This window comes from Colobus angolensis, unplaced genomic scaffold, assembly GCF_000951035.1.
Source record: "Colobus angolensis palliatus isolate OR3802 unplaced genomic scaffold, Cang.pa_1.0 Scaffold87, whole genome shotgun sequence".
NCBI classification, from domain to species: Eukaryota; Metazoa; Chordata; class Mammalia; order Primates; family Cercopithecidae; genus Colobus; species Colobus angolensis.
Genome location: NW_012122598.1, coordinates 3,716,491 through 3,741,813, shown reverse-complemented (window position 1 = coordinate 3,741,813; position 25,323 = coordinate 3,716,491). Strand labels below are relative to the sequence as shown.

The 25,323-nt window shown below is 42.6% G+C and overlaps 1 protein-coding gene across 3 annotated transcripts in view; it reads left to right on the top strand.

Moving 5' to 3' along the window:
* Positions 1-21,725, top strand: part of SLC4A8 (solute carrier family 4, sodium bicarbonate cotransporter, member 8) — a 128,651-nt gene extending 106,926 nt beyond the window's left edge. For 2 of the 3 annotated variants that reach the window (XM_011930638.1, XM_011930637.1), the window contains exons 21-25: positions 628-801; positions 2,661-2,798; positions 9,999-10,090; positions 11,810-11,905; positions 13,386-21,725. In XM_011930638.1, the coding sequence (XP_011786028.1) occupies positions 628-801; positions 2,661-2,798; positions 9,999-10,090; positions 11,810-11,905; positions 13,386-13,398 (513 nt within the window). In that variant the 3' untranslated portion in view covers positions 13,399-21,725. Of the gene's footprint in view, positions 1-627; positions 802-2,660; positions 3,298-9,998; positions 10,091-11,809; positions 11,906-13,385 lie in introns of those variants that run through there. The other variant, XM_011930639.1, reaches the window with a different exon arrangement.
* The last annotated feature ends 3,598 nt before the right edge of the window (positions 21,726-25,323 follow it).

Here is a 25,323-nt window from a genome sequence, read left to right as displayed (position 1 = left end):
CCATCAACTCATTGCTCTAAGTCTTTCAAAAAGAAAAATCAGGAGCTTGTCATTGATAACTTGGGTATTCCAGATAATATGGTAACTTAGGCTTATAATTCTTTATTTGAATGGAATGCCCAATGGCCATTCTTATATACTGAGTCCAAATATGAACTTGGGCAGATTATTTAATCTCTGGTTGTCTTTTTTCCTTTTTGTAAGGATGATCATTTTTTATATATCTAGGATGTTATGAGGTTTTATTTTACCTTTTAACTATAAATAATCAATGAATAGCTCCAAACTCCTAAAACAAGGAAGAGATTTGGTTTTGATAATAAGCAAAAAGATGTAATTTTGTTTCCAACACCCCCTGAGAAAGAGCTCTCTTAGGAGCCACAGAGTGGGATGGGAGAAAGAAGTTTGAACCTAGAATTAGAAAAGATGGATTCAAATTTTGACTTTGCCACTTACTAATCTTGGCCAAATTGCCTGGTCTTTTAAAGTCTCAGTTTCCATTTCTGTCCAGAGGAAATGGTGTTACCTACCTTTCAGAGCAGGTGATGTAAGAGATATGAATGGGTCTAACAAAGCTTCTGACCCAGAGAGCCCTCCAGAATATAAATGCCAGTTCCTTCCTTTCAGTTCTTTGATCGTCTAAAGCTCTTTGGGATGCCTGCAAAGCACCAGCCAGATTTCATCTACCTGCGGCATGTGCCACTGCGCAAAGTGCACCTCTTCACCCTCATCCAGCTGACCTGTCTCGTCCTGCTCTGGGTCATCAAGGCATCTCCAGCTGCCATTGTTTTCCCAATGATGGTGAGGTGGTTTTAAAAAATAAATTCTTATTATCATTGTTATTTTTTAAATTGTGGTAAAACATTATAACTATAAAATTTACCATTTTTAAGTGTACAGTTGAGTGGCATTAAGTACATTCACATTGCTGTGAAGCCATTACCACCCTCCAGCTCCGGAACTTTTTACATCCTGCAGAGCTGAAACTCTGCACCTATTAAACACTAAATCCCCATTCTCCCATACCCTCAGCCCCTGGCAACCACCATTCTACTTTCTGTCTCTATGTATTTGATTATTCTAGGTACATCATATAAGTGAATCACAATTTGTCCTTTTACGACTGGCTAATTTCTTTTCTTTCTTTTCTTTTTTTTTTTTTTTGAGATGGAGTTTCACTCTTGTTGCCCAGGCTGGAGTGCAATGGCGTGATTTTGGCTCACTGCAACCTCCACCTCCCAGGTTCAAGCGATTCTCCTCCCTCAGCCTCCCTAATAGCTGGGATTACAGGTGCCCGCCACCACGCCCAGCTAATTTTTTGTATTTTTAGTAGAGATGGGGTTTCACTATGTTGGCCAGGCTGGTCTCAAACTCCTGACCTCAGGTGATCCACCTGTCTCAGCCTCCCAAAGTGCTGGGATTATAGACATGAGCCACTGCGCCCAGCTTGTGACTGGCTAATTTCATTTAGCCTAATGTCTTCAAGGTTAATCCATGTTGTAGCATGTGTCAGAATTTCCTTCCTTTTCAAGATTGAATAGTATCCCACTGTATGTAAACACTACATTTTGTTTATCCATTCACCTGTCAATAATACTGCTGTCAATATGGCTGTACAAATATCTGTTAGTGTCTCTGTTTTCAATTCTTTGGGGAATATACCAGGAGTGGAATTGGTAGATCATATGGAAATTCTATCTTTAATTTCTTTTCTAATCTTCTAGATCCACAACCTCTTGGTGGGTTTCTCAATTTTGTCAGAATACGTATAAGGCTTTGCATTTGTGTGTTATATTCATGGGTTAAAGAAATAGTAAATTACTGGGAACTCCTAGAAGGGATCCTATCAATTCCAGATGTATCAGGAAAGTAGTCACTAAAATTAGAGAGAAATGTACTTGAATTTAATAAGCCTGATTTGCCTCATTCCTTGTGCGGTCACCAAATATAGCTGATGAACACCAGTCCACCCAGACAGGATTAATTCTTTGTTTTCCTTTGGCTAAAATGGCCCTCATGGAAAGAAAGTAGAGCAGCAATTGGGATGCCCTGGACCTACCTTTATTGGGGAAATCAGCTGTCAGATTTTAGGCAAGTCACTTTCTCTCCGGGCCTCAGTTTCCTCATTTATAAAGTTAGTGTCAGGCCAGGCCAGAGGGCAGAGACAAAAACCACTGGAGACACATGATGCAGGCCCAAAGCAAGGATTTGGGTAGGGGAATGAATAGGCAAAGGATCAGAAGGAATAAAGATGATCTTCTAAGAACCCATCATCCCATTGTGAGGAATGCTTGGGCTGGCTGTGGCTGGTCTCACCATGGCCCAGCTCCAGCAGAAGCTTTCTACCCACCTGCTGTCCTGTAGCCTTCCTGCTGACCTCTAGCCGTCTGCAGGTCTGCAGATGAGGAGCTCATCTTTTCAATGACAGAATCCAGTTAGCTGCTCTCTAAGTTGTAGAGCTATTATGATAGTTAAAATATTGTATGTAACATATGTTACCTGGCACAAAAAAAGCATTCAATAAATGGTGAGAGTTATGATTCTTATGAGTTTGATTTTGCTTGAAATGTCCTAGTCTGCTGTGAAAATAAGGCTTTGCTTTTAAGTCCAGGAAGGAAATTAGTACCTTTCATTCACTTTCTTTTTTCATTTTTCTTCAGGTTTTGGCCTTGGTCTTTGTCAGGAAAGTCATGGATCTCTGTTTCTCTAAGCGAGAGCTGAGCTGGTTAGATGATCTCATGCCTGAAAGCAAAAAGAAGAAGTTGGATGATGCCAAAAAGAAGGCCAAGGAGGAAGAGGTCATAGTCCTTGCACCAACTGTATACCTGGGGGCCTCAAATTACAGAACATAGGAAGGGCCACATGAAAAGTTGGCATGTCTGGAATCCCAAGGATTATATTTAGGAGCTAGGAAGATTACCTCCAAAGATGCTCTCAGCTGAGAATGGATTAGGGATTCTTGCTCCTGTCTGTTCTTCATTTTTGGGTTTGACAACCAGTTATTTTTTCCTTTGTCTACAATCTACTCACCAGGCTCACACCTAGAATGTGAACATACAATATGCCCTTATTAACAGATTCAATGGCTCACATTCTTTCAAAAGGACTAATTTGACAAATATATAAGACCCATCATTTCCTAGAATGTTTGTAATGTATCTAATTGCAAATGGTGCTGCGGTTGGCACTATGCAAAGATAACTTGCATAGGACTTTCTATCTTTTTTCATTTCCCTCAGCACTTGGCATCTTGTCATCTACACAATGGACCCTCAATAAATGGCCTATATATGCAAAGAAAGAATGTGTAGCAAAATGAAAATACCAGACCAAGAAATGAGTGAGCTGGGAAGTGTTTCCAAATACAGTTAGTGCCTAAAATAGTGTCCTTTGAAAAAACTTTTAAAAGACTTTTTTTTTTTTTTAGGCCAGGCACAGTGGCTTATCACTGTAATTCCAGGGCTTTGGGAGTCGAGGCTGGAGGATCACTTGAGACCAGGAGTTTGAGACCAGTCTAGGCAACATAATGAGACCCTGTCTCTAAAAGAAAAAATAAAAAGAATTAGCTGGATGTGGTGGCACATACCTGTAGTCAGCTACTTGGGAGGCTGAGGTGGGAGGATACCTTGAGCCGAGGAGGTGGAGACTGCAGCAAGCTGTGATCATGCCACTGCATTCCAGCCTAGGATGAGTGAGATCCTATCTCGAGAAAAAAAACAAAAGAAAAGTTTTGTATTTCTAAATAAGCTTCAACAATTATAAAATATAAAGTCAATGGAAGAAAACATTAAAGATAATATTGATAGAATTCACTACATAAAATGTTATGCTTTCGGGCATCCAAAACTCTAAACAAAATTTAAAAATAACAGATAAGTTGAGACGTGTTAATATCTTTACTATTCAAATTCTTATATATTAATAAGAATAATATGAAATTGAAATAAGCAATGGACATATATAATTTACAAAAAAGAAGTACAAATGGCCAGTTGCCCTATGACAAAAATTTCATTCTCACTAATAATCAAAGAAATGGTTGTGCAGCATCTGGATTTTATGAAATGAAAATAAATATTAAAAAATGAAAATTTAAACAAGGAGAATACTTTTTTTTACTTGTCGAATTGGCAAAGATTTTTAAAAGATAAAAACAAGTGTTGGCAAGACTGTAATTGAAATGGGCTTCTCACACTCTAAAAGTGGTAATATGAGTTGCATAAATCTCTTTAGAGGGCAGTTTAACCATAGAGTCTTAAAAGTGTATATGCCCTTTGGCCCCGCAACTCTAATTTTTAAATTTATCCTAAGGATACAATTAGTAATGCAGACAAAATATTTTAATTGTGGTGGCATAAAGAGAAAAAGAAAATTAGAGTAAATATATTACAATAGACTATTGTACAACAGTTTAAAAATAAATTTTTTTTTTTTTTTTGAGACAGAGTCTCGCTCTGAGTGCAGTGGCCTGATCTTGGCTCACTGCAACCTCTGCCTTCTGGGTTCAAACGATTCTCCTGCCTCAGTCTCCCAAGTAGTGGGACTACAGGTGCACCACCATGCCCAGCTAATTTTTGTATTTTTAGTAGAGACGGTGTTTCACCATGTTGGCCAGGATGGTCTCGATCTCTTGACCTCATGATCCACCCGCCTCAGCCTCCCAGTGTTGGGATTACAGGTATGAGCCACTGTGCTTGGCCTTAAAATAAAGTTTTAAAAAATACTTAATGATGGTAAGTATTTTGTAATGATACTTAATGATATGTGCTGTAGTCCCAGCTAAGGCGGGAGGATCGCTTGAATCTGGGAGGCAGATGTTGCAGTGAGCTGAGATAACACCACCGCACTCCAGCCTGGGCGACAGAGAGAGATCTTGTCTCAAAAGGAAAAAAAAAAAAGGCTGGATGTGGTGGCTCACGCCTGTAATCCCAGGACTTTGGGAGGTCGAGGTGGGCAGATCACCTGAGGTCAGGAGTTCGACACCTGGCCAACATGGTGAAACACTGTGTCTACTAAAAATACAAAAAAATTAGCCAAGCATGTTGGTGCATGCCTATAATCCCAGCTACTTAGGAGACTGAGACAGGAGAATAGCTTGAACCCGTGAGGCAGAGGCTGTAGTGAGCTGAGATCATGCCACTGCACTCCAGCCTAGATGAAAAAGCAAGACTTTGTCTCAAAAAAAAAAAGATATATGGACATGTTTCTGACATTTTATGTGAAAAACATAGAGAATATAAAATGGAGCATACAGTAAGACTGTCAAAGAACCTCACTTTTACTAAAACATATACATATACGCATACTGTACACACACACACATGAAAAAGATGGGAAGAAAATACACCAAAATGTTTATTGTGGTTCTCTATGTCTCTCTAGGTGGTAAGGATTATACATTAATCCTTCCTTCCTCCATATTTATTGAATCTTTACTCTGTTGTCACTGTTCCAGACACAGTAGTATACAGGACAGAGAGAGTCCCTGACTGACCCCATGGAGCTTACATTCTCACGGAGGTGACACTGTCAACAAGCAAACAAGTCTATATTTATTTTCTTGGTTATAGTGCTATAATTTTTTTTTTTTTGAGACGGAGTCTAGCTCTGTCGCCCAGGCTGGAGTGCAGTGGCGCGATCTCGGCTCACTGCAAGCTCCGCCTCCTGAGTTTACGCCATTCTCCTGCCTCAGCCTCCCGAGTAGCTGGGACTACAGGCGCCCGCTATCTCGCCTGGCTAGTTTTTTGTATTTTTCAGTAGAGACGGGGTTTCACCGTGTAGACCAGGATGGTCTTGATCTCCTGACCTCGTGACCCACCCGTCTCGGCCTCCCAAAGTGCTATAATTTATATATATATAATTATATACATCTGAGTAGAGACCTGAATAAAGTAAGAAGCAAATTATGAGAATATCTGGGATTAAGAACATTCCAGGCCAGGGGTACAGAAAGTGCAAAGGTCTTGAAGGAGGGATGAGCTTGGTGTGCTTGAGGAACACCAAGAAATCCGGTAAGACTGGAAGGGATAGAGTGGTAGCAGGGAGACCAGCTAGGAGGCTGGCAGCAGCTCAGGCAAAAGGGGAGGGTGGCTTATGCTAAGGTAGTGGTGATGAAAGTGGCTGAATTGGGTACTTATTTTGAAGATAGAGCTGATGGGTTTTGCTAATGATGGTGGGCATGGGTGAAAGAGGAATCAAGTATGACTCTTAGATTTTTGGACCAAAACATTGAATGAATGGTTTTACTATTTATTAAGATGGGGAAGACCAAGGAGAACAGCAGGTTTAGGAGGAAAATCAAGAGATCTCCTTTGGATGTTAAGTTCGAGGTGGCTGGTAGACATTATATTCCTTATTTTCCAAAATTCCTGAAATAAGCACATATTTGTTAACGTGTTACTTTATAAAATTGTTTTAAAAGCTAAATGAAATAAAAGAAAAAGATGAAGACTTGACTCCAAAATTTCTCCACCTGATAGCCAACATTCATGTTCATTTCTTTATGTTGTTTTCCATTTTTTAACATAGTTTTCATATAACTATGATAATTATATAATTGTGAGTTCATATATATATATATAGCACATATATATTGTTTTTTTCCCTTAACCTGATTTCATAAGAAACTTTCATGTTTCTATTTGTCTGTATCATGATCATATGTTAAAAATGGATGTATAATGTTCTATAGTATTATCTCATATTTAATTTAAATATTTTTCCTTTGTTAAAATTTTTCGTTGTTGGCCGGGCGCGGTGGCTCAAGCCTGTAATCCCAGCACTTTGGGAGGCCGAGACAGGCAGATCACGAGGTCAGGAGATCAAGACCATCCTGGCTAACACGGTGAAACCCCGTCTCTACTAAAAATACAAAAAACTAGCCGGGCGAAGTGATGGGCTCCTGTAGTCCCAGCTACTCCGGAGGCTGAGGCAGGAGAATGGCGTAAACCCGGGAGGCGGAGCTTGCAGTGAGCTGAGATCCGGCCACTGCACTCCAGCCTGGGCGACAGAGCAAGACTCCATCTCAAAAAAAAAAAAAAAAAAAAAAAAAAATTGGAGGTAAAAAAAGAAAAAAAAAAAAGGTAAAAAAAAAAAAAATTTTTAGTTGTTTTATATTACTTTAAACATCTTTGTACAGATAGTTTTTTTCTCTGTAATTATTTTCGTTAAATTAATGGGATTATTTTCTAAGAAAACATTTTATTATGGATTTCTAAAAAAAGTTATTTTAGGCCAGGTGCAGTGGCTCACGCCTGTAATCCCAGCACTTTGGGAAGCCGAGGTGGGCGGATCACAAGGTCAGGAGATCGAGACCATCCTTTCATCCTAACACGGTGAAACCCCATCTCAACTAAAAATAAAAAAATTAGCCGGGCATGGCGGCGGGCGCAGGTAGTCCCGGCTACTCAGGAGGCTGAGGCAGGAGAACGGCGTGAACCTGGGAGGTGGAGCTTGCAGTGAGCCAAGATCGCACCACTGCGCTCCAGCCTGGGCGACACAGCGAGACCCCGTCTCAAAAAATAAATAGATAAATAAAATAAAAAAGTTATTTTAGATTCAGGGCATGTGCAGGTTTGTTACATGGGTGTGTTGAGTTATGCTGAGCTTTGGGCCTCTAATGATCCTGTCGCCCAAGCAGTGAATATAGTACCGGATAGGTAGTTTTCCAACCCTTCCCCTGCATTCCCCCTTCTGGAATCCCCAGTGTTTTTTGTTCCCATCTTTGTGTCCATGTGTATCCAATGTGTAGCTTCCACTTATAAATGAGAACATGCATTATTTGGTTTTTTGTTCCTGCATCAGTTCACTTAGGGTAATGGCCTCCAGCTGCATCCATGTTGCTGCAAAGGACATGGTTTTTTTCTCATTATGGCTGCATAGTATTCCATGGTATATATGTACTACAGTTTCTTTATCAATCCCCCATTGATGGGCACCTGGATTGATTCCATTTCTTTGCTGTTTTTGATAGTGCTGCAATAAATATATGAGTGCAGATGTCTTTTTGACAGAACAATTTCTTTTCCTTTGGGTATATACCAAGTAATGGGATTGTTGGGTCTAATGCTAGTTCTATTTTCAGTTCTTTGAGAAATCTCCAAACTGCTTTCAACAGGGGCTGAACTAATTTGCATTCCCACCAACAGTGTAGAAATGTTCCGTTTTTCTCCACGACCATGCCAACATCTGTTATTTTTTGACTTTTTAATAATAGTCATTCTGACTGATGTGAGATGGAGTCTCTTTGTGGTTCTGATTTGCGTCTCTAATCATGCATGATGTTGACCATTTTTTAATATGTTTGTTGGCCACTTGTATGTCTTCTTTTAACCAAGAACACAATCCTAACTACAATAGCCACAAAGAAAATGAAATACCTAGGAATACACCTAATCAAAAACATGAAAGAGCTCTACAAGAACTACAAAACATTGCTGAAAGAAATCAGAGATGATTCTCTGAAAAAGAAATCATCTCTGTTTGCTTTCGGCAGTGTGTTTTTTGTTTGTTTGTTTGTTTTGAGACAGAGTCTTGCTCTGTTGCCAAGGCTGGAGGGCAATGGCATGACTTCAGCTCACTACAACCTCCTGCTCCCAGGTTCAAGCGATTCTCCTCCCTCAGCCTCCTGAGTAACTGGGATTACAGGTGCCTGCCATCACGCCTGGGCTAATTTTTGTGTTTTTAGTAGAGACGTGGTTTTGCCATGTTGACCACAGTGGTCTCGAACTCCTGACCTCAAGTGATCTGCCTGCCTTGGCCTCCCAAAGTGTTTGGATTAAGGCATGAGCCACTGTGCCTGACTTCTTTTTTTTTTTTTTTTGAGATGGAGTCTCGCCTTGTCACCCAGGCTGGAGTGCAGTGTGATCTCGGCTCACTGCAACCTCCGCCTCCCAGGTTCAAGCGATTCTCCTGCCTCAACCTCCCAAGTAGCTGGGACTACAGGCGCACACCACCACACCCTACTAATTTTTGTATTTTTAGTAGAGACAGGGTTTCACTATATTGGCCAGGCTGGTCTTGAGCTCCTGACCTCGTGATCCACCCGCCTCAGCCTCCCAAAGTGCTGGGATTCCAGATGTGAGCCACCGCACCCAGCCAGCCTGACCTCTTTCAGCAGTGTTTTGTAGTTCTCTTAGTAGAGATCTTTTACCTTATGGATTATTATTATTATTTTATTATTTTTATTTTTATTTTTTTTGAGACAGAGTCTTGCTCTCTCACCCAGGCTGGAGTGCAGTGGTGTGATCTCAGCTCACTGCAACATCCACCTCCCGGGTTCTCGCCATTCTCCTGCCTCAGCCTCCCAAGTAGCTGGGACTACAGGTGCCTGCCACCACACCCGGCTAATTTTTTATATTTTTAGTAGAGACAGGGTTTTACCATGTTAGTCAGGATGGTCTCGATCCCCTGACCTCATGATCTGCCCACCTCGACCTCCCAAAGTGCTGGGATTACAGGCATGAGCCACCGCGCCCAGCCTACATTTTGGATTATTTTAAACCTACAAAGGTAGAAAGAAAAGACTTCTTATTGTTAATAATTTGTTTATTTGAATTAGAATCCAAAGAAGAACCATATATTGCAATTGGTTGATATCTTTCTTAAATCTTTTTGGGGGTTCCCTTTTCATTTTTTTAAAATGGAAGAAACAAGGTCTTTGACCTCTAGGGCTTCTCACCATTTATATTTTGCTAAATGTATCCCTTGGTGTCATTTAAAATGTTCTTCTGTCTGCTATATTTGTAGTAAATTGGTCATAAGATCTAGAGGTTTACTCAGATTGACGTTTTCTTTTTTTCTTTTTTGAATGCTGTTCCACATGTATAAATATCTGGTTGTCTCTCATTTTGTGGTAATTCAAATCTATGAAAGAACCTAATCATATTGTTTATAATAAATGTGCAATGAAATTAGGTAGAAATTGTGATAGAAGAATGGTCTGGAGAACTTATGGTCTTACTTGGTCCAAGATATGATAATGTTTATTTTTCTTCCAGGAGGCCGAGAAAATGTTAGAAATTGGGGGAGACAAGTTCCCCTTAGAGAGCAGGAAGTTACTAAGTAGTCCTGGAAAGAGCGTCAGTTGCAGGTAAAACTTCCAAACACCAAGGACTTTACTTTTTGGGTTATTCTCTAAGTGTTCTGGCTTTGTGGTGGTGGTGGTGTCACACATGCATCTGCTAGCATAAAGAGCTAAACATTCAGCTTCCCAGTTCCATCCTGTGAAAATACCTTTTCCATCTCATTGTTTATTGAATACCTGCTATGTACCAGGCACTATATCAGGTTATGGGAATCACAAGGAGAAAAGAGGTAAGAAAGTCAATGTACTGAGTGCCTCCTTTGTGCTGGGATTGTGCTAGAGGGTTTACTTAACGTGTTGTCAGTTAACCTGTACTCATGAATATCACTATCCACATTTGTACAAGTGAAGAAACTAAGTCTTAGAGGGTTTTAGGCAATTTATTCAATGTTACAATGTTGCTGAATAGAAAGATTAGGATTCAAACCCTGGTCTGTCTTCTATTCCTCAAACCAGTGCTCCTTCTGCCTTTCCTTGCCATCTTCCAAAGATGAAAAGGACGTGGTCTTTATTTCCAGAGAGTTCTCAGCCTAGTAGGCATGAAATTCCAATGCTTGGGCAAGCTTTTGCGGATAGGCAGAAATAGTCAATGTTAGCCTGGCTTGTGGCATCTGTAGTTCTGGGAGCAAGGGGGAATTGAAAGGATCATGAAAATTACTTACTTCTGCCAATGATTTTAGCTCCTTTCTCTGTCAAACCTATTGCTCACCACAAATGACAGGAAACTAAATTGGTCCGTTCATGGTTTTACTCCTGGCGTCTTGTTTCTGAATTGGAAGAGGTACACATAGCACTGTGTACCTCTAGGTACCATAGGCTGAAAAACCTAGAGGTCAAGAGGGAGCAGAGAAGGAAGAGAGCAGGATATCTGGGTCATTGAGATTCTGAAGAATTTATTGCTGAATCATTGAGTTGGTTGTGGTTTATACGGTGGGGGAAATTAGGACACTTTTTCTTAATAATAGTCTTGGTTCTTAATAAACTTTCTACACGTTGTTGTGGAAGGAGCTGTGAGCTTGATTTATCTGGTGGCAAAGTGGGAACAATGTTTCCCCTTTAACAGGATGCTGCCTCCTCTCTTGGCATTTTAAAAGGAGATAATCTGGCTTGCAGAAAACCTCAAACCATTCTGTTTCTAGGAAATCAAGGGCTGGGCTCAAGGTCTTGATTCTCTACTTGCTGTTGTTTGACCTTGGATAGTCACTTAGCTCTGAGAGGTTTCCTTTCTGCATCTTCAAAATGAGGATGTTAATAATCTCTGTTGCTATGATAGTTAAGATATTAGGAAAGTCCTTTGTGAACTATGAACAGAAGAGATTTGGTTGTGTAAATGAGGACATGAATGAAAAGTGCCTGGCATACAGCTAGTGCTCAGTAAGTGGTAGTTCCTGATGCTGCACTGTTGATATCATAGCGTTGTCAGCAGCATCTCCAGTGAGGCCCTTCGGAGAGGTGCACAGTTGTGGGGGCAGGACTGGCTGCCATGTGACACACCAGCCCAGCTTTCAGCACCATCTCATGGGCCACTTTGCCTCTTCCCATTCTGACCTCAGTGGCTGCAGAAGAAAGATCAGACTTTATCTTGTTCCCAGAGTTCCTGAGAGCTGTTAGCTAGGTGGTCTCAAACCTCATCTTTTCCCTTCTGGTGGGGCAGTGATCATTATAGACTGTGATACGTATTTTATTTGTATGTCTGACATTCACTGTCCTAATCGCTGATTTCAGATGTGACCCCTCTGAGATTAATATATCTGATGAAATGCCTAAAACTACAGTCTGGAAAGCTCTCAGTATGAATTCTGGAAATGCAAAGGAAAAGAGGTAAAGCGAACTGTAACATCTGATTTTTATTTATTTCTGGCTTTTGACAATGGCAATATTGAAGGTAAAATGTGTTTTAGTTGTAAAATGGAATTTGTGTAATAAATAGCACTTCCAGGAACTGCCGCTAACTGCATAAGAATAGCTATAAGCCTTTAAAAAGTAAAAATGTTTTCTAAATATTTGGTCAGGGTGTTTTAAGCAGCCCGTTTACACAGGTTCAAGGTCCGGATGGGATTATTTTGGCATATAAATTTGCTTTGCCTCTTTATTTCCTTTAATCCTCTTTCTAGTTCTCATTTCAGAATCTAAAGGGCATGTCTCTGGTTACTGCAACCACACTAGGTAGAAAATTGCTAAAATATTCAGATAGTGTTGATAGTACTGATACATTCTTTAACGTGTTTAACTTGTTTACATAATGAGAACTAACAACAAGTAAAGATTTTTGAAATACTAAATTGTAACTGTTTTTTTTTTCTTTTTTTTCTTTTTTTGTTTTTTTGAGACCGTCACTCTCTGTCTCCCAGGCTGGAGTGCAATGGCACAATCTCAGCTCACTGTAATCTCTGCCATCCGGGCTCAAGCAATCCTTCTGCCTCAGCCTCCCAAGTAGCTGGGAGTACAGGTGCATGCCACCCCTGCTGGCTAATTTTTGTGTTTTTATAGAGACGAGGATTTACTGTGTTGCCCAGGCTGGTCTGGAACTCCTGGACTCAAGCGATCCTTCTACCTTGGCCTCCCAAAGTGCTGGGATTACAGGCATGGGCCAATGTACCCGGCCGTAACTGTTTTTCTGTTTTGAAACCAAATTCTGTATATCGTTTGCTAATAGCATAGATCAACCTTAATCAGGTTAATGAAGAGAATGGAAGAACTTGAGGCATTTTTGCCTGCACTGAGGTAGGCTATATGCCCAAATTTCTTGAATAGTTTATTCCAAATACCATTTAAGTATAAGTAAATAACTGAAGACAAAATCTGAGGCCTTCTTAAAGTCAACTTTTCTAGTTAAAAATAAATAAATAAATAAGCTAGGAATCAGGAGACCTGGTCCTTCGATTAATTCCATGTATAACTTGACAGACCACTGTTTCTGGCATTCAGTTTACTCAGCAATGGAAATAATAATAACTCACTACCCCACTCCTGAGGCTACTCTGAGGAGAAATTAAAGTGCTCTGAAAAGTCACAGCCACCAGTGGGTGGTAGTGGTGATTTATGTCTTCATCGAATGGGTTAAAATGAATCTCTGCTGAATGTGAGTGAAATATAGAATCTTGTTTCCTTCGGAGGAAAATCCAGGCAGCTGTCGAAATGTATAACGCACATGGTTATTTTTAGTTGAGAACTAGTCTACTTGTAAATGAACTTAAAATACAGCCAGATCCAAATTGTGGTGACATCTTCAAAGTATTGTGTTAAAAGGAGAAATGAATCATATGTTCCCTTTTTGTCTAATTGTAACACTTTTATTCAGTCTCTTCAACTAAGAGTCTTTGCTGGGATGGAAGATTTGGGCCGTGTGGTGCCTCAGGGAAGTTCTGGTTACAGAGAAAATGGCGAGTCTCTCAGAGAAGAAGCAAGACCAAGTTTGGCCCTGTCCTTGGTCATCTCAAAGCCATGCTGAAGCATTCAGTTATTTTTGGTGTGCATTGGAGGGCATCCAGCTATCCCCATACCAGCAGCCAGTCACCAGATGTGAATGTGGAAGCAGAAGACCACCTCCTGTTGGTTCTTCTCCTCTTCTTCCTTCTTTTTCACTTTAGAACAGCCACCATTGAAGACCTAGCTTCCCATTTTCCAGACATTTTCTCTGAAATTCTCTGCTGGCCTGCCAAGCCGTATGGATTCATTCTGCCACTGAGGAGTCCTTCAGTGAGGTCCCTCTTCCTAAAGGATGGAGTGCGGAGTAGGAGGGGAACAGAGAGGAAATCCTCTCTGGCTCTCCAGTGCTTTTAGTGCCTGCAGGCTCCTAGGCAGCCCTGGGCCTTGGTTTGATTACCTCCCCTGGGGGATGCTGGTCAGACCCAGAGATTGTCAGGAGGTCAGCTACCAGGAAGATCCGTGACCTGGGCATTGGCAGTGCCTGCCACCACAGCCAGAAGATGCCTCTGACTTGGGTGCATCTCCATCAGTCCCTAGCAGCAGCCTGCATAACTGGCAAGAACCTTGGATGATACAAGGGCCAAGAAGGGACATTTGAGTTGTGTCACTTAGATAGGAAAAGGATCCCTGGAAAATCAACAGTAAATGAGGATGAGCAACTTCTCTTGGTTTTCATTGAGGATAGAGTAAGAGATTGAGCTTAGATTGCAATAGAAGGAATTAGTTTAGATACCAGGAAGGACTTCCTAGACTGAAGATTTGTCATAGTGTCTGCTTTCTAGATATCTGGGAAAGATTTGATAATAGTTGTTTGTGAATAGAAAGGAGGATATGGTGTTTTTATTGGCCATTTTGCAGGACTCTTCGACTTCTTGCTGCTGTCTCTTGAGGATACATTCCAGTTCCATCCTGGTGAGATCCAAGTGCTTACGTACTGTCTCCTTAACTGCCTTAGTAGTGAACGATCATCAGTTCAGTGGACCAAAATCACCTTCAGCCATGTGGTTTCTTCATCATCATGGATTTCTTTTGGTTGACAAACATTCTGGCTCTCAGATGCAAAAAGTCACACTGGGAAATGAACTGTAAGTGGTGAAATTAGTTTTGATATTTAATTTAAAACTACATTCATGGTTTTTCTCCTCTATGTTGCAATGAATGTAAAGTATTTGGGATCCAGTGCTTATAAATCTTTCCCTCCTTTGTGCACAGAATGTAATTAGCAAGCCCATCAGCACCCAGAGAATTCTATCATGTTAGTTTTCCATCCTGGAAAATCTTTGTACAGTGGGAAGTTCCCCAATGTGTTTTTCTTTCTTAGGTGAAGGGTTGGCTATATCACTTTATTGAATTTTGCATTCCTTAGACTTTTAAAATATACTAATGTATTCTAGTCTTACTCTAAAGACCTTCAATGTTAAAGGAATCTTTCATTTATTTCATATTCCCTATCTCCTAGGGCCACAATTATTTTAATACAGAGATGATTTTCAAAATATTTAACAACTGGTACAGGACAGATGCCAACCACTCAGAAGGGATGCCTGCTGTAAACAAGCAGTATGTATGGTTGTACCAATGCCTATTGGCTGAACATTATGCTACTTTCAGATATTAAAATGATGTTCCTTTGAATCGTGGGTATTGTTCCTGGTTTGTCTCATTTCTATCACAAGGCTGTTTTGGAAACAGCCTTAGCTTCCTTTCATATATATATGGTGCAGACAGGATAGGTCATGCTTCTTTGAACCTATATGGGCATTAAAATCTTCATGAGCCAAAGCTTCACATTTTATCACTTTAGGATAGCTGTAGTAATTGTACTCATTTACCTACCTAATTGGGAAGAATTAAAAGGCAGCCTGTCAGGAGGATAAGCTTTCTTGCAGACTTTTCCCTTGTCCCTCTCTGGCTGCTTCCTTAAGCTTGCCTCTTTTTCATCCTCATTGTTCCCTGAGAACATCTCCCCTTTCTTGTCCTATCTTGACCCTCCCATCTTTTCCTGCCACCTCTGTGTAGGGAGGTTGATGACCATTTCACCTCTTTCCCTAGCCTCAGCACAGCTGTAAGGAGTGTAGCAAAACTGGGTGAGAGTATCACTCAGGAAAATACTTCTCCTAACACACTGTTGTCTTGTGCTGCCTTGACTGCTTGAGGGGAGGAGCCTTCTTTAACTCTGTGTAGTATGGGTACAGGACCACCTGTGCACTTTAGGGTACTTCTCGAGCTAGACCTTCCCAGATCACTGCACCTTAGGAATGTCAGCTACTTTAAAAAAATATGATTTGGTGTGTTGTTGGGGCGAACTCGATGGGGGATTGTGAGTGAAGATGGGAAGGGATTTGGGTGGTTTTGCCACGAGGTGATGGTTGGGGTTGGGCGAATGGGTTGGATGATCCTGGCTCTGTGGGTGTGGTGCTCAGTTACCTCCATATAGTTGCAGTTCACCTTTGTGCATGGTGGTTACCAGTCATTCTCGGGATTGTAGGTCCCAGCAGTGGTTCCAGCAGCCTGCACAGTGGGTGTGAGGACAGCTGGAGGAGGGTCTGATATCCCTGCAAGTGATGTAGAATAAAACTTCCTGGCCGGGCGCAGTAGCTCACGCCTATACTCCCAGCACTTTGGGAGGCCGAGGCAGGCGGATCACAAGGTCAGGAGATCGAGACCATCCTGGCTAACATGGTGAAACCTGTCTCTACTAAAAATACAAAAAAATTAGCTGGGCGTGATGGCAGACGCCTGTAGTCCCAGCTACTCAGGAGGCTGAGGCAGGAGAATGGTGTGAACCTGGGAGGCAGAGCTTGCAGTGAGGCGAGATCACACCACTGCTCTCCAGCCTGGGCGACAGAGCAAGACTCCGTCTCAAAAAAAAAAAAAAAAAATTCCCAGCAGGAGGTATCCTTTGATGGCTCTCGAATGCATGAATGATGTATCAGTTTGAAGTTTCTCCAAGTTTCCATCAAGGATCTTGAATTTTTTCTCAATTATGCTTGCTAATGTGTCAAAGGCCAAGTACACTGCATCAAACTTGCCATCTATAGGATGCTAAAATTCTTTGATCAATCCAGTGTTTCAGCCAGTTCACTACTGACATCAGACTCAACTTTGTCCCCTCTCTTTCTTTTCACCAAGAGGTTTTAAGGGTAACCTCTTGAGTTGGAACTGTCTTGGAAGTGCGGCCCTCCTCCTGTGTGGCTAGAGAAAGAGATGGCACCAGGATCTCTTATGGCAAGTGCTCAAGGGGCATGGTTGGTTTTGTCTAGTCTGGTCTTTTTGGATGTGGTGATTTCCTGTCATCCTCGTGGTCTGACATTGTTTCTTACAGGATACTGGTTGTGGCCTTTGACTCATTAGCTGACTGTTGAATCTCTTTGTGAGGTTCAATTTTTTTTTAAATCCATGGGTCCCTATGGACTGTCACCTGTTGCAGATGATGGTGATTCTCTTCTCTTTTTTTTGTCTCCAAGAGTTGCCTAGACAATTTCATGGGTCACTCCACGTGATTGCAGAATTTCCCATTGCTCATCTGTGAATGTTGATTGGCCAACCTATCTGAGCTTTCAGCAGATGCATCCTTGAGCTTAGTTTCAGGAATTCCTCCTGGAATTGGTTTTCCTTGCTGGTAATGTCTCATGGTGGAGCTTGTTTCCGAGGCATGGTACAGTGCTGTGGAGGCAAGGCAAGGCTGTCGTGGTGATTTTCACAGCATCTGGATGGCAAATTACCTTCACAGAGGGAAACCACACAGGACTGATGGCTTTCTCAAGGGATCTCCAAGCATCTCTGAATTTGGGGATTTCATCAGTTACTCCTGGAATCAAAATAAGTGTGGAGTCGTAATTTTTTTTTTTTTTTGAGACAAAGTCTCATTCTGTCACCCAGGCTGGAGTGCAGTGGCCCAATCTCATCTCATTGCAACCCCTGCCTCCTGGATTCAAATGATTCTCCTGCCTCAGCCTCCCGAGTAGCTAGGATTATAGGCATGCACCACCATGCCCAGCTAATTTTTGTATTTTAATAGAGACGAGGTTTCACCATGTTGGCCAGGCTGGTCTGAAACTCCTGGCCTCAGGTGATTCACCCGCCTCAGCCTCCCAAAGTGTGGGATTACAGGCATGAGCCACCGCACCTGGCCTCAAAATCCTTAAGGAAGTTATTTATCATCACAAGTGTTGTCATCTGTTACTCATGGGCCACTAGATGAACCTGAACCATTAGTGGTTGTCCAGATCCTCCAACTTTTTCAGACAGTATTCCAATCAGGGTTTTATGACACCAGGGTATCCCAACTTTTTTGCAACATAGGCAGAAACACCAAGCTGTAGGCAACTGATGTGTATGTCACTGATTCCTGCAGCAGCTTTGAATGTATTAAATCTGTTTTCAACAGTCCTTGCATAGGTGTTATCTCTCGAATCTCTGTAAACAGCAGTAAGAGTATGTAATATTGCATGATATAATCCAAGCCTGTGAGCTGCATTATCTGGGATTGTTGGAATTTTGCATGTGTCTGTTCCATATCCCGCTGGTAACCAGCTTACATACCTTCCATCAGGTTGGCTTAGATGATCATCAACAGGTTGCCGTAGTGATGGTATGATGCTGGACGCAATCATTGTGCACATTGTTAATTTGGTATGGTAGTGCCACACATTATCACTGTACAGTATTAACAAGGCTGGAATATGTCCCTCTGCTGTAGGGGTTGTGGCACGTGTGACTTGTGCTGGAATAAGTAGGAGGCTTTCCCCAAAGGATATAGAGACTGATGTGTGCTCCATATCTTGAGGGGACCTCTCTTGGTTTCCCTTGGCAGGGTCTGTTAGTTACTTTTGGAGGCCATGCCAACCCTTTTAAGCCATTAAATTTTTCTCAAACAGTAGCCAGCCTTATTTCTGTTTCATCTCTGTGGTAGGAACCATTCCCTACTCTTACTCCCTCCTCTTGTCCAACTTCCATCAAACACTCAACCCGAGTCCTGGCTGCTTTCTTGCTTTGGTCTGTGGCTGGTGCCTATGGGGAAAGAGTCAGGGTGGGCAGTGTTTGGGCTAGGAAATGAGTAGAGGTGAAGCAGCAGCAGTGTGTGTGTGGGTGTGTGCGCACGTGTACATTTGCATGTGTGTGTGTTGACAGATGAGAGCGTAGCAATAAGATTTCATTGTTACTACTAGTCTTTGTGTACCTAGCTGGAGGGACATTAACAAAATATGGCCATTCTCCCATCTCAGGGGTTCCCATCTCAGACTTCTCTGATAAGAGTAGTTTGAGAACAAATACAGATTCGTCTATGGAAAAAGATGTTTAAACTCAGCGTGAAGGAGAAAAATTTAGGAGTGGAAAGCAAGGCAGGTAGTTAGGTGATTTCCATGCCCACATTTGCTTGGGCCAGGGAAGTGGTGCACCTCTTTTATGACAATGGGAGATTTCAGAAACAGTTTGAGTGTTGGCAGGCCAATGCCTGATAGGCTTGTGGTATAGTGGTAGGAAGGGAGGGAGGCCAGAGATTTGAGAAAGTGATGGTAAGTGGGATCTTAGCACTAAATGAAAAGAACTGGACTTACTAAGTGGGTGGATTACTTGCTAGCCATAACTTTTAGGGAAGGGTAGGTCTGGAGAGAAGGTGAAGACCAGCAGAAACATACTGTGAAATTGCCAAATATGTTTGGTTGCAGAAAACACAGCCTGGCTCTTTGTGGCTACATGAGACTTCCAACTTCTGAAGACAGAATTGCCAAGAGATGTGTTCTTTCCACATACAGCTTCTGTCCCCATCTCTTTATGTGTAGAGACCTGGATTTGGGGTAGTGGGGTGATAAACCATGTATTTCCAAAAGATGGTGTTAAGAGTCACTGTTTCTCTTTGTCTGGGATGTGATTGGCTTTTGTTTTTTGATTTTTTTTTCTTAATTTGTTTTTTTGCTATTTTTGAGACGGAGGCTTGCTCTGTCGCTAGGCTGGAGTGCAGTGGTGCGATCTCAACTCACTGCAACCTCTGCCTCCTGGCTTTGAGAGATTCTCCTGCCTCAGCCTCCCGAGTAGCTGGGACTACAGGTGTGCACCACCATGCCCAGCTAATTTTTGTATTTTTGGTAGAGACAGGGTTTCACCATGTTGGACAGATGATCTCGATCTCTTGACCTCGTGATCCACCCGCCTCGGCCTCCCAAAGTGCTGGGATTACAGGCGTGAGCCACTGCACCTGGCCAGTGATTGGCTTTTAAATTAATCATAAATGTTTGATAAAATTCTGGTATATGCTAAGTCCCAGGCTTGGTTGATATCTCAGACTGTGATAGCTGTGACCTTCAAGAAGTCTCTGGCTTGGGGAACCTGTAGTTTCTGGTTGTACAAAAAAGATAGTTCTTAGTCCTGCTTTATTTTCTACCCGCTGAACTCTCCAGACTTCCCCCTTAGTAAAGGAATTCGTAATTTTCCGTGCATCTTCTCTATTGATTTCAGTGTCCAAGTTCTGAATCTCTAGTTTTCCTGAAACATAGGAGCAGGCTTGGCCCCAGAGCCCCTGGCTTTTTCTACAAGCATCAGAAATGCTATCAATATATTCTCTCTGTCGCTTTATCAGCTTTTCTAAATTTATTTTGTAAGGGAGTTAGCACCTCCTTCCAGGACTTTAAACAGTTGTTTTTGCCAGTTTGTTCCTGGATTTTCCTTGAACTTCTCAGGTTTCCAAGCCACATCCTAGCAGAGCATCCAGGAATCTTGCACTGAACTTTAGCCTTTTTGACTTTCTTCTGGTCATAGGTGTTAGGCCTCCCATTAGGTAGAAGTCCTTTAAGCAGACCCGGAATGGCCAAATGAGACATCATCCAAGTTCCTCCCTCCTTTACTGTCTCGGCTTTTTCAAGCACCCCTTTCTCCTCTCTGTTCTGCCTTTTCCTCAGTCTGTCAAGTTCTTTGGAGGAAAGAAGTTCTTGGTCAGAGGTCCTAAAACCACCACCAGCTGGGAGTGGTGAGAATGGTGAGGAGTTGGACAGTCCCAGGGCTTTTTTGAAAGGGGACTTTATGGTTATTTCCCCTATTTAGGGTGAGGGACTAAGAATTCTCAAGCCTTCAGTTTCATCCATATTTCAGTTTAAGCAGAAAAGCACATTTCAAAGCCAAATAGAAATGATTTTCTACTAAGCCTATCCTTTATGATTCTTGGTTCCCTTGGTCTCTTAATATTAATTATAGAGAACGGGCAGTTGAGTCAGTTAACATCTTTTCATCAGAAAGAAGGGTAATATTCATAACCAAAAGAGATGTAAAGGAACTATATTACTGCTTGAAGTGTGAAAAGAGGAAAAGGAGTGTTATGTGAACCTTTTCAATAAGTAAATTCAGAAAATGGAATGATTCATCCATAGGCATAATTCTTTTAGGAGATTCTGTGCTCAAAGGGAAGGGAATGGTTTCTGATCCTTCTGAAGAGAAAAGGAATAGCATTTTTCTTAAACCTAACCCAGTTTCAGCATTGGAGAATACAGAACTTTTTCTTCTAGCTGATGGCATTAATATGTCTTGAGAGAGAGAACCCACCCACGGCACTTTTCTGAGCCCTGCAGAAATCAGCGGAGCTTGGGCTTCGCTTAGCAGGTTTGCAATTGACTTCAACATGCAGGCTTTTCACATGTGCAATAATGCTGGAAACAGAAGCACCAACCTGATTGTGCAATTACTCCTTCTGTAGAAGAGGCCAAAATCCTCCTCCTCTTTCCTTTCCCCTATATTCACTCCTCCAGGATCATAAAGCCTCCCTCTTGTTTATCTGTGTCTGTCTGTCTGATTGGTTAGATTTGGCTGCCCTTCCACGCTCATGGTGTCAGGTGGAGAACAGAGCAACCTTCCCTCGGAAGGGGACAACTCGAGGTGCTGGTACATTTCCCTTGTTTTCTATGTTCTTCTTTCTAGTAGGTCTTATGTAGAGATAGAGATATTTTTGTTTTAGAGATTCCAAAGTATATATTTTTAGTGTAAGAAATGTACCCTCTCCACACTCCATGATGTAAATAGAACCAGGAATAAATGTGTCATTGTGATAATCCCATAGCAATTTGTGGTAAGAACAAGACCCCTTTCCCTCACCACCAAATCTCATGGTCTGTCTCTGTGAACCAGGGCAGGTAATGTGACACCACATCTCATAGACCTCTGCCTGCCCAGATTTTTGTGTGCTCACCTCAATGGGTGAAAAATAAAGTCTGTATAAACTGTTTGCACCTGTGGTGTTCTTTGAGTCCAAATGAAGGGGCTGAGCCAATGCTGACCAATTTCAGAGCTCATGAATGAGAGAGTGAAGATGGGGGAAGAAAGGCGTGGTGACTGCTGAGAGTGCCCTAGGAGGGATGTGTGCATCTCCCTGTGCAGAGCGAGAAGGAGGCTGTCAGGGCCTCTCTCATGGGATGGCTAAGCTTATGTTGGGGGAACAGGACAGCCTGAAAAGAAAGCTCATTCCGAAGATACAACAGGCTGGTGAGAGTATTTGTTAATATTTAGGGACTCTGCCTAGAAATTCAGATTTTAAAAATCTGCGGTTACTCCAGAGTTGGCTTTTTTGGGTGGGGGAGGCGTGTTGTGTTTCTCTTCCTCTCATATCCCATTGTTGGAGACTTAGAGAAGAGGGGGAGAGGGAAGCAATGGAGTGAGAGTAGAGCGGGCAGTGAGGGAGTGAAAGGAAAGGGTGGGGGAGCCCAGCAGCAGCTTTATTGACCGCCAAGAAAGGCAGCCACTGAAAACGTCCTGAACATGTGGCACCGCGTGGACATTTATTACACAGCCAGTGCCAGCACGGCCTGTGGCCTACAGACAGAGAGCTCACTACTACTTCTGAGGCCTTTGCTATCTTTTGGCTATTCTTTACCCCAAGAGTATGCACATCATGCCCTTTGTCTCACGAGATACACGCTTAGATTGCATCGAGTACAGGATGGGAAGGCTGCTCCTGCAGGAAACAGAAGCCAGTTCTGATGCCTTGGACTGTGGAGGGGCTCGGGTACAGGTGCAGAGAGATGACATGTATCATTTTCACACCCAGGGTTGTTAAAGATTCCATAATTGATCAGGGAAAAGTGCTTAGAACAGCACCTGACTCATGGTAAGCACATAGTAAGCAATAAAAAATTTGGAGGTAGGTGATTCCTGGGTTGGTTAATTCAGCAATAATCCTATCAGGGCTTTGGTCAGCTTCTCTGCAGTTCTCTTGGGCTTTCCCCCTCATAGTCACAAAATGGCTCCTGAAGCTCCAGGTGTCACATCTGCAGCACAACTTCCAAATGCAGATAGGGTGAGGGGGTTTTCTAGCTTCCCCCGTTCTCTCTCTAAAAAGGGGAAAATCTTTCCCAAAAGGCCACCTTCCTCCCATGTCATTGGTTAGAACTGAATCACATACTCATCTCTAAGATGGGAAAATGTGGATGGGATTATCATGTTTGGTTTGGACCCATTAGACGCAATCCTGTAGGGTTGGGCCCATCTTCCTTAACCATTTTGCGACTCTAATACTTGTACAAAATCAGGGTTCTGTTATCAAAGGATAGGCAGGAGTTGCGAGTGATTACATGTCCCAAAGTGACTGCCAGTGGACCCAGGAGAACCTGCACCATGGGGCCTCTGCAGAGCTGGAGCCAGAGTGTAGAGGGCCATGAACCTCAGCAGCAGGGATGCTGGGAGGCCAAGAAACTCCTCTGAAGGTCAGTGGAGAGATTTCTAACTCTTCAGTACCTGAGTCCCACTCTACACCAATTACATAGACTCTCTGGAGGGGAGTCAGGTGCCAATATCTGTGAAACCCTCTCCAGATGATTATTCTTTGCAGGCAGGGTTGAACGTCAGCTGCCATAATGCTTCTTCTCTGCCTTGACCAGGCTCTTCTGTGTCTGCCTCACTTCCAGCTCTCCACTCTATAATACTCAGCTCTGCTACAATGTCAGTTTCTCCTGCCTAGACTATCCCAGCCTTAACCACCTCCAGATTCTTTCCGCTTCAACCCCCACTCTTCACAGCTTCATTGCCTCTGTATTTCCAAAGTGAGATTCCCAAGACTGAGAATGCAATTGCTTGTCATTTCTCAGCAGGCCACACTGTAGGTCCCTGGCCAGCCTATGGGTTAGGGGCCTTTGGGTCTGAAGCCACCTTTGGGCCAACTGGGGAAGAGTGAGAGTCAAGTGATAAAGAATATGGCAGGTGAAGGGTGTTCCTTGTCAGGGTTGCAACTTCGTTTCCCCTAGAAGGAAACAAGGGCCAGAGAGTCATAGTAATGATGTGTCTAGTTATCTTAGTGACGTCCAAAGGCTGTTCCCCGGTTACAGACCTGGCTACAGAATTACCCCTTTTACCTTTTACTTGTGTTTAATTAATTAATTTTGCTTGTGTCTAATTGGTTTGGACCCGTTGGTTTGGACACACAGGCACATACTTAGAAGAACAACCTGCAAGTCACTGTGTTGCTCCCTGGACAGAGCACGCTTTCCATGGTCACACTTGCTTGTGATGTCCATGCTCACAGACGGAGGGAAGCACAGAGCTTTCCTGTCTAGAGGCTGAAGGTGTGATTGAGGCCTTTAGCAAGAGACAGTGTATAATATATAACAAGCCAATCAGGAACAAACTTGCCTGAGTTCAAGTCCCAGCTCTGCCCCCATAGCTGTATGCCCTTGGGCTACTTGCTTCATCTGTGCCTCATTTTTTTCACCTGCAAAATGGGAGTGATAATACTACCTACTTTATAGGGTCAATAAGGAAGAGTCAGTAAATTCACATGCATGCTAAGGCAGGCTCCTCTCCATGGGCCCTCTGAGCTGCCTCTGGTAGCAGCAGGCCCTCCCTCCTCTTGCCCTTGTGATGCTTGGATTTGCAGCTGTGTGGTGGAGTTGACCCCTAGAGTCCAGGGGAAAGGAGGCATAGTCACTGTGGCCTTTGTGTGGTTTATAGGTATTAACTCACAGGAAGAGAGACTTTGCTCAGGCTCCTAGTCTACGCCAAGTTCTCCAGCGCAACTTCTACCTTTCATCTGGAGTTAGGGAATGTTTGCCTGGTAGGAAGATCATCAGTACTTTATTTGGCCATTGATCTTTGGTGTATATGGAGGGACTGGAGGGTGGGAGTGGAAATAGTGCTATGGTCAATACCCCTAAAGGGTAGTGACCATTTATCTATTATTATTACCACAGTCCCAAAGCCCCTCCACTCTCTCAGAAATTACACAATGCATTATCATCACCAGATTTCACTAATAGCCATAGTGGACAAGGAGTAAATACCTTGGCCTTCACTACCCAGGCTAAACAGTAGTAAAACAGTTTTCTAGTAATGTTGAGCTGTGGGATTCCAGCACTAGTTTTGACTCACAGGGGCCTCCATGTCTAGTTTTATGTTTCATCATCACAGTCATCATCATCAAAGGCCTGCTTTGGGCATTTCATAACCTATCATGCAGGATTGAAGCACTTCACTGAGAGAATCACTGGCAGTAGTGGACAGCACCTGGTGTGTTTGTGTGTGTGTGTGTGTGTGTGTGTGTGTGTGTGAGATAAGCATGTCACGAATACATTCTCTGATCTAATCTTCACCATACATGCAATGGGTGCTATTCCTTCTACAGATGAGGAAACTGAAGCTCAAAAAGGTAAATAAGTCACTGAAGTTCACATAGCTGGTAAGTGGCAGAGCCCAGGGTGAAGCCATGTTTGTTTGTCTTGAATCTGTGCTCTCAGCTTCCCCTCTCTACTGACTCCGTTAAGGGGTATGACTACGGGATCGTGACTATGAAGGCTGCTTCTAAAACACATGCCTGATATGTAAGTTAAAGGGCATAC